The following is a 9,057-nucleotide window of genomic DNA, read 5'->3' on the forward strand; positions in this document are numbered from 1 at the left end:
GTAATTATACGAGAAAAATTAAAATAAAAAAGAATTAAGTGTGATAATGTTAGTGTGATATCTATTGAAATTGATCTCCTATAGCAATATCAGGATCAAATTTGTGTCGATCAATTCTCCTTGAATTTTTTGTTGATCGAATTTTTTTGATTTATTGATCAACAACATTTTGTTGTCAATTCTTGGTTATAAGTGACTACTATTTTCTCTAGGTAGTTCAACTCTCTTTCTTTCTCTAGATAACTCTCTGCTTCACCATCTTTTTCCTTAGAATATCACATTCTCTTCATCCTCATGGTAGCTAAAAAATATTCTCTAGTTTGGCCTTAATGCAAGTCCCTCGTAATTCCATCATCCCTAACTAAAGTATCATCAATAGGGAGTTTTTTCTTTTTTTACCTTTCTTTCGGCAACAAAAGAGGTCTAATCGATTGCCTCGTAAAGACCTAACCAAGAGTTGTCACCATTTTTAAGTAATACTCGAATAATGTGTCATTATTGTTAAATTCATGAGTTAACTTACTTATAAATTTGAATTTTCAGAAAATCAAAGTTGACTCACGATTCAATATTATAAATTTGGTAGTAAACTTGATAAACATTGAAATTTAAATTATATATAAATTAATATTTAAAATTTTAATTATAGATAAATGATGATAAATAATGGACTTAAGATTTAAAAAATTTATATTATTTAGTATTTTTGAAATCTATAGATGATTTTATTTTGAAATAGATACATATATGTATTTTATTCATAAGATTTATGGTTGTAAATTGTAATAATTGTGTTATTAAATAATATTAATTAATTTTTTTATAAAATTATATTATTTTAAACATATATTCTTATATATATTAAATGAGGAAAATGTGGAATGGAATCCAACTTGAGTTTGGAAACTAGACTTGAAATCGCCCAGGAAGATGTGGTTTGGTAAATAGGTTAGTGAGTTGATCAACATAACTAATATGAAGAAGGAAAATGTACGACACCACAAGAGATTTGTTGTTGGATGAAATGACAATCATTTTTAATGCTCTTAGTACGCTCATGAAAACATCATTCTGAGCAATTTAAATGTCACAATAGAGAGAGGTAACAAAGGAGTTAGAACGGCCCATGTCTTGACGAAGCCAGTAGAGCCATGAACGACACTGCGCGCGTGCAGCCCCGTGGCCCCTGAGCCAGGCTCTGCAGGGGGCTTCTCGCCCCCCGGGTGGCAACATCGCCATGAAAAGCATTTTCCCAAATACGGGAGATTTCACACAATACATAAATTAAATAATTTTGATATTCAAAAATTTTATTTAAAAAGAGATAGACAATTATCTATAAAAAATTCTATCCCGAAAGCATAAGATAAACGTTATTTATAAGAATTTTAATCTTCACCAAGTTAAAAAAAATTAAGATAGATGTTATTTGATAAAATCATAATCTTGAACTATTTCGAATTATTTTATATTTTTTTATAAATAAGTACATATTTATTCTAAAAAATATATATATCTGATATTAGTAAAAATTTTATTTTATAATTTTTATTATTTTTAATATTTGACTTAAATATCATAGTATTTGAATGAAATTTTTTTTGTGCCATTTAACTCTGTTCTTCCTTACAAACTCAGATAAATAAACAACAACCTTCTCAATCAAATAAATTCATTAGGGTACCTTAGCACTGACACCAACAAAACTCATATCTCTGGCTGAAGCCATCTCTATTTGTTTGGCCACGCCTGTACTCAACCGCCTCACTCCACTTCACTGTGCAAGAAGTGCAGTTCAGCCACTCAACTCAAACTCCATCTTCCAGTCTCTGGTACAATCATGCAAACTTTAGCATGAGTTATTTGCTCTAGCTTGCTTGCTTGCAAGGGTCCAGCGATGGCTGGAACTCAGTTCTTTTATTTTATTTTTAATTAGATAGAGAATAAGACTAACTTTAACTTAATTTAGTCCTAATTAGTGTCATTCCTAAAAGAGTAAGTGTCTTGACAATAAAATACAAGTACAGGAGCCTTCATAACAAAAAAATGAAAAGAATACAAAGAATGTCAAGACAAAAAACCAAAAAGATCAAATCACACAGGGTGTGGTGACATTTACCCATCATATCCATATCCTTATCCAATGCTCAACATAATTTTTTGACGGTTTGGCCCACGTGGCATGACCCTTGTGGGTCTTGGTGGGGGTGGGGGGGGATCTATCTTGTACCTTCAAATACATACAAACTCTTGATTTACAAAATATGATGTACACTAAAACAATACATATATATATATGTGTGTGTGTTAAATTATACCTTAATATATGTATTTATAATTAAATATTTTTGCAAAATAGATTTTATCAGGCCATGGGTGTAAAACTCTTAACCTAATTGGACCCGACCAACCACCGATTCATTTGACATCTCTTTAACTCAACAGAAACAACTCCAAACATTCTCTTCTACCAACTTAGGTCAGTATTTCCACTTTTCTTTGGCCAACATATTTCCCCATTGATCTGTAAGAATTTTGGATCCCCCCAAGACAAGGACAAGCTGTCCTTCATTTCCCTTATATTCCAGTTAAAAGGGGGCAAAAATTGCAGATGACACTGCAACTTTCTCCATCTCAATCTCTTTCAATTATAATGGAAACTAGAAAACTAAATAGAGGCATCTATCTAGACAACAATTCAACAAGGCCCAAAAAGAAAATGTTGGCCTAAGATGACTGTACATTATATAATGCAATCCCATATCTCAGAAATGAACTCACAGAAGCTCTTCTTTCTCCCTCCTCTTCTATGGTGGGTGGGTGAGCTAAAGATAATGTCCCCTAAATCACTCACCAACAACACAATCACCTGAATATATGACTGGAGGATTGATGATTGCCGGAATCCTTGGCCCTCGCGGTCGCCGATTCATCTTCCCCCAGCCTTCCAGCCTTCCTTCTCCCAGAGCCAACTTGCCATCGTTGTTTTCTTGTTTCAGAAGCGATAATTCTGCTTTCTCGATGCTGTGACGAAAGGAATTAGTCGTTCGCCTCCTTGCTCGTGAACCCCCGTTTCTGGCCACATTTCTTCTTCCCGAACTTGTTTCAGCAGGAGATCCTGCGCCCTCCATCAGCCCTCCGATTGTTTGAAGATCCTTGGTTACCTCGTGCCTCGAGAGAGAGGCAAGCGAAGGCAGAACTTCTGTTTGGAAGTCCTTCCGCTGCCTCCCCCTCTTTATGTGGACCCTCCTTGGCAGCCTCTCTGATGCATTTGCAGCTGTTCCTTCCTCTTCTTGTCCACTATTCTTGGAACAATACTCTTTCACCTTCATCTCGGTTAGCTCTACCGTCATGGTGTCAAAGTAATCGCTCCCGTCAGATGAAAGTTCGTGCTGATCACCAGCATCCTCACTGCTTAGACTCATTCTGACCTCACTCCCAAGCCCATCGGCTGTTGAAGAAATTACCCCAGCAAGCCATTGCAAGGAGTCAGCAAGAGAACCTTCTAATGTCTCACAAATATTGTTTTCTGTCAATAGGTTTTGAAATCTGGTCGTTGAAATCAAAACTAGCGTCTCAGCTGCCCCACTGACAAGTTCATCCTTCGAGGTCCTGTCTTCCTTCTTTGACAAATCGATAGGCATCTCAATTTGGTTCTCAGATTCTCCTCTAGGTGGGGAACACTCCTTGTTTTCTGGACTAACAGGTGCTTCAAGATCTATTTCTGCCACTGCTTTGGTGTTGAGCCTCTGAATGGAGAGGTTGGGTGAAGACTTCTCTTCTTGTATGCTCGAGTTCAAGTCAATTTGCTTTTGAACCCTTGAAAGGTTGCCATCAACCATAGCCTCTAAAGACATATTGTTAGAAAAAGGATGTCTAGCCAGCTTAGCTTGAGGCAATCCAGTTTTCTGATTGCTTTCAATGCCCCCGTCTTCTGATGCATATGGATGTGAATCAATGGAAGCCGACTCAACCGGGACAACCTGGTCAGGGGAAACATGAGGCTTCTTATGGTTGGAAGACCCAAGGATATTTTCCTTGACTACATAGTCAGTGGCCGTAAGCATCTTCGGTTCGACACCACTTGCTGATATCGGAAAAACTTGTGAAAATACCAGATCCGCTTGGGATGAATCTTCTCTTCCCCTATTAGGTTTGCTAGTGCGATCGATCTTTTCACTAGGCCCGTAGAACGCTACTTGTGACTCTTCAAGCTTTCCATCTTCAGTCCCAAAATTTTCTGGATAGACTTCTGAGCCTAGCAAGCAGATAGGAGGAACATTCAAGTCCATGGTTACGAAACTCAAATTCCTGCCACTAGAACCAATGGCACTACTGGGGTTCAAGTGATTAGAACCAACCAATGGAAAGCAAGCATCTGTTCTTGACTGGTTGCCTGAGAAAAATCCCGTTGCAAGTGGGTAGACACCAGCACCTAAGCCAGTCATATTTCTGCTACTACACGCACTCTTTATGCAAGCTTCGACAATGGTTTTACTCTGGACACTAGAGACAATTTCCTTCGACAAAACTTGGAAGCCCAAATTCGATAATCTAGACATCTCTTGGTCCTGGCATTGGATCCCCTTGTGACTGGTATCACGGCCTGAAAGATTAGCAGAATTTGAAGGCAACGTGCCTACGCTCCTGACACTTTGATTCAAGTCAGCTAAGTTAATGGTGCTCGCAGAAAAAAAATCAGGAGCAGAAATACCTCCTTGGGAACTGGAGTTCACAAGCACATCACAAGGAAATGGTTTTAAATCTTTCTTCAGCAAAATTCCTGGCATTCTCTCTGGTGGATAATATGGCAGCTCGGGAACTTTAGAAAGCTTACCATCTCCAGGATGATCCTCCTCTTCACTGTTAATGTACTCATCTGGTGGAAGTTCAAGGTCCAACATTTTCCTTCTCGGCTTCTCCAATTTGGGTCCTGACAATTTGAGGTCTTCTTTTAAACCATCTTCATCTTGAGCAGTGCAAGGACCTGCTTGGCTGCTGCTCCACTTGGAAGAAACTGATTGGAAGTTTTCAGAACTTGAAGTAGATAATTTACAAGCAGCTAGACGCACCCAAGGTAAGCCAGGGGTTTGCCATGTACACTGGGCAGACTTGGAAGAAATTTCCGGCAGAAAAGAATTGGAGTGAGGTGCCTGCAGCTGCAACTTTTGCTTGGATAGCTCTCTCATTTTAAATTCATCCATCAACTCTCTTTGTCTTCTGTAAAGGCGGTGGAGTTCACGGACCTGGATGAGTAGAAGAAATTTCAGACACATCAAGGTGTTTAATAACCATTCCGAGTTCTATAACTTGGATTTTGTCTGTCTGCTCTTCTTGATGACTGCTAGCAATTCCAGGTCAAATGCCAAAAGGATAACCATGAAGGAATGAATGAAATAGGAAAAGCTACTCAATCATTTTGTAATCTAGAAGGCCTACTATGACGGCCATTTTTAATTTAAATGGTCAAAGACGAGTAAAATGCATGTAGCATACATCTAAAGAAGATGCTTCCAATTTTACTTTCATAATACGCATTTTCTGGTCCAATGGGCATAGAACAACACATCATGCCTTAATCCCACTGGGTGAGTCTTGTCTCCAATGGATATAAGTAGTTTTATTTTTTCTTTTTCTTCTCCCAGAATTGCTTCTGTCATTACACTATAAGCAAGTGTAGAGTGAACTCTTTTATGATTCGGAATAAACATAATCTAAACTCCTATTGGCAGCTATAAAGAATTATGCTTCTAGAATTCATGTAACCTACCCCACCAAGTGAGATTAAGGCTTGGGATTGTTGTGGTTGTTGTAGAGCTTCCAATTGCACCTTTTGATTCATAAATTTCTGAAACCTAAGAATTGAAATATGGTATGCAAAAAGAGTCCAGTTGAACAACAAATATATTCTAAAAATCACAAGAAAATCTTGTGAAAAATCAGAACACTTAATTCAAACACTGCTAGTATTCTCTTCAACAACCCATAACATGAAATGTTTCATTTTGGTAACCTAATACATAGCATTTCAGGAAATCCTAAACTATATTCAGTTTCAAGTAACTTCAAGGATTTGAATCAATTCTCCCATTCATAGAATAAATTAAAACCAAAAATATATTCGTGGGAACAAGAACAAAAATGGAAAGATTCGTCCAAATGCAGTCAAGTGAATAGAAATTAACAGCCAGCTCTCACTGGCTCAAACATAGAATAGTGATACAGAATTACCTGGTCCCTAAATATGATATCATGCCTCAGCATTGTCTGCCTCAACAGGTCCTTGTCATTGACCACAAACAGGTCTGTACTTGGTGGTGGCAAGGAAACATTATATAAATGCCCAGTTGTCAAGCTCGTATTGCCATTATATAGCCATGCACCATTGTTAGCACCTGCGTTAACATCTCTACTGGAGGAGCATCCTTGGAGGAAGCTTGTACACTGCATACTTACTTTCGCGCCTGGTAATTACTAAAAAACCGCAACAACCACAAGCTTGATCAATAAATTTAGTTTTATTTAGTGATCGATGCACAATAAAGGAAATAATGCACAAATGTTTGTATTAATAATTCATTAAAGGACTGACTTTTTATTGCTTTTAATGGGACATGCTAACTTCCAAATAAATAGGGCAACAGTTGCGGCATAATACAGTTAAATGTTGTCCTGGTGTTCTTACCCATAAATCAGTTTGAACTTTAAAGCTCATTAGCTTTCAACGGTTTATTTCCAGTACTAGTATTCAAGAATCAAGTGACTTTGCTCTAGGACAAAAAGAGTTGACTTCTAACAGTGGATTATTCCTATTAGGTCCACATAGAAAGGGCTTTCAACCAAGCAAACAGACATCAAGTTTCCACAAATCGGAAGAATTGAAATACACTTGTAGTGAATTTAACTGATCAAAGCAGCTCATAGCAACACCATTGAAGTGCAAATCTCTATGTCAAGATAAAAAAAGTCAGTGAGACTTCCGATTAACTCAAAATTTCAACTTATGTATGCATAATAAACTTAATGTTCCTCCCCAATTTGGTTCTTAGAGATAAAAGTCATCTTGCAAACACGAACAAAATTAGATGAAACCTTCCTATGATTTTCTGATTGCATCAGGCATGAAGCTGAAAATGACAGATTTCTCCCAAAAAGACCTGAAAACTATTAATCATTCATTAGAATCAAGTTCCCTGCAACAGAATAGAGTTCATATCCAGATGCCCAAGGACATGTCAAGAAAGTAAAAAAAATAAATAAGTAATTTTCCAAACCAAACCCATTGACTTTCGCTTGGACTTAATGGAACTAGAAGATAAATTCAAAATATTTGAAATTTGAACTCATATTGACAAAGACAAACAATGCAAATTCCCAACACCTAGACAAGGAGAAATGGTAAATAAAAAAAAAAAATGAAAGAAATATTGTCAGCTCTAAAAGTTCAATTATATTAGCTGGTAGTATGTCCTGTAGGTCCAGTGAAGACACGAAATTTCAGATGAAAACCTACCTCTGTCACCGCGGCGTTGTAAGGGCAAGATTACCCCCATTGTATTTATATAATAAGTCACACACACACACACATATATATCCTTGGTCAGTGAAAACAGATAACAATGGTCTAAAAGAACTAATTTTTAGGGGTCCTTTATGTAGGGTTTTATGGTATAAATACAGCACAAATCGACGTTCTCAAGCCTGACCAGAAATGGGGGTATAATTCAAGAAACTGAAGAATTTAATTTTTCAGGTGCAATTTGGGAAAATTGTTTAAGATAAGGCATATGTATCTAGCCATGAGATATTCTGATAATGTTGAGAAGAAATAGAAAAAGTATAACCAAATCAGAATCAGATGCTACAAAAGTTGGGATTGCATAGTAATCTAAAAGGTAATACTCATCACCATCAAGAAAACTGAAAACAACTATAATAGATCACTCCGAAACCTTAAAAACTAGAATTCTCACACACACACCGCAATTTGATGTCATTGTGTTCATCAAACAAAGGAAGCATTGACAAGGAAGACCAGGAATTTTAATATGCCAAAAATGAAAGACAAACAAAGAGATAAGAACATTCTCAAGAAAAAAAGAAATGAAATTTACTGGAATTTGGAAAGTTGCCTCAATCTGAAATCACTCTCAGAACCCCTTCGTCAAAAACCCACCATGAATTGACACATTAATCAACAGTTATAGCTTCTTGGCAATGGAGAGAAAGCAAAAAGAAGAGCGATCAGAAGAAGAACCGAATGACCCATACAGAAGAGGACAGAGACAAAATGGGTAGTGCTGAACACCCACGAAAAGCTTGGATCTTCAGGAAGCAGAAGAAACGGCAAAGAAATTGGAGATTTGGATCTGCTGGCTGCCTGCTGGGACCTGCGAGCGAGGGAGGAAGCGAGAGAGAGAGAGAGAGAAATCTAAAGAAAGGAACAAACTTACAAGAGAAGGGACATTGGATTTGTCAATAAACTGGGCCTATCTGCTCATTCCTATCTGTTAATGGATTTTTTTGGTGGAAAAAAAGTGCAAGAAGTGAGTATGTCGAGATTCTCTCCACTCCACCACCCTTCTTTTCTACTTATACTTACCCAATTAATTAATTAATTAATTAAGGGCCTATCAAACTCATTTTCTTTCTATTAGGAAACCATACATACATACATACATGCATCATCATCCATCTTAGTGATATAATGAATCTTTAATATTTCTCCACTATATACAACTTATTTTTTTTATATTAAGAAATCATACATAAATGTAATCAATCTTTAATATTTCTCCACTAACTTAATTTAAAGTAAACATAAATATAAAAATAAGATATAAGTACAAAATTCATTTAAAAATTTATCAAAATAAATATATAGATGGGTTATATTTACACTCACATGCATCGCGTTTTGTAATATTTTATCAATTAATATAATTATTTTAAAATAAAAAATTATAATAAATAAAGTATATGTATTATATTTTAATTATTATATTAAAAGCAATAATAATTATAATCTATCCTATTCTTATCTAATGATTGTACTTC

The 9,057-nt window shown here is 36.3% G+C and overlaps 1 protein-coding gene across 3 annotated transcripts; it reads right to left on the reverse strand.

Moving 5' to 3' along the window:
- Positions 1–2,382: 2,382 nt before the first annotated feature.
- LOC127790381 (uncharacterized) lies at positions 2,383–8,549 on the reverse strand. 3 transcript variants are annotated; one of them, XM_052319878.1, is made up of 4 exons: positions 8,115–8,548; positions 6,232–6,474; positions 4,715–5,246; positions 2,384–4,606 (listed from the first exon to the last, which is right to left on the reverse strand). In XM_052319878.1, exons 2-4 carry the CDS (start codon positions 6,448–6,450, stop codon positions 2,847–2,849), a joined length of 2,511 nt encoding a protein of 836 aa, XP_052175838.1. In that variant the 5' UTR covers positions 6,451–6,474; positions 8,115–8,548; the 3' UTR covers positions 2,384–2,846. The 3 variants fall into 3 exon arrangements, with proteins under 3 accessions (XP_052175837.1, XP_052175838.1, XP_052175836.1); XM_052319877.1 differs by having other exon boundaries at positions 2,383–5,246; positions 8,272–8,549; XM_052319876.1 differs by having other exon boundaries at positions 2,384–5,246.
- Between the last annotated feature and the right edge of the window lie 508 nt (positions 8,550–9,057).

Source organism: Diospyros lotus, chromosome 14 (assembly GCF_014633365.1).
Source record: "Diospyros lotus cultivar Yz01 chromosome 14, ASM1463336v1, whole genome shotgun sequence".
NCBI lineage: Eukaryota > Viridiplantae > Streptophyta > Magnoliopsida > Ericales > Ebenaceae > Diospyros > Diospyros lotus.

Excerpts from the sequence above, each read along its gene's own strand:
- LOC127790381 (XM_052319877.1), bottom strand. The coding sequence starts at position 6,450 with ATGCAGTGTACAAGCTTCCTCCAAGGATGCTCCTCCAGTAGAGATGTT. Across the intron at positions 5,247-6,231 it reads ATATCATATTTAGGGACCAG|GTCCGTGAACTCCACCGCCT; the intron begins GTAATTCTGTAT and ends CTACTCATCCAG.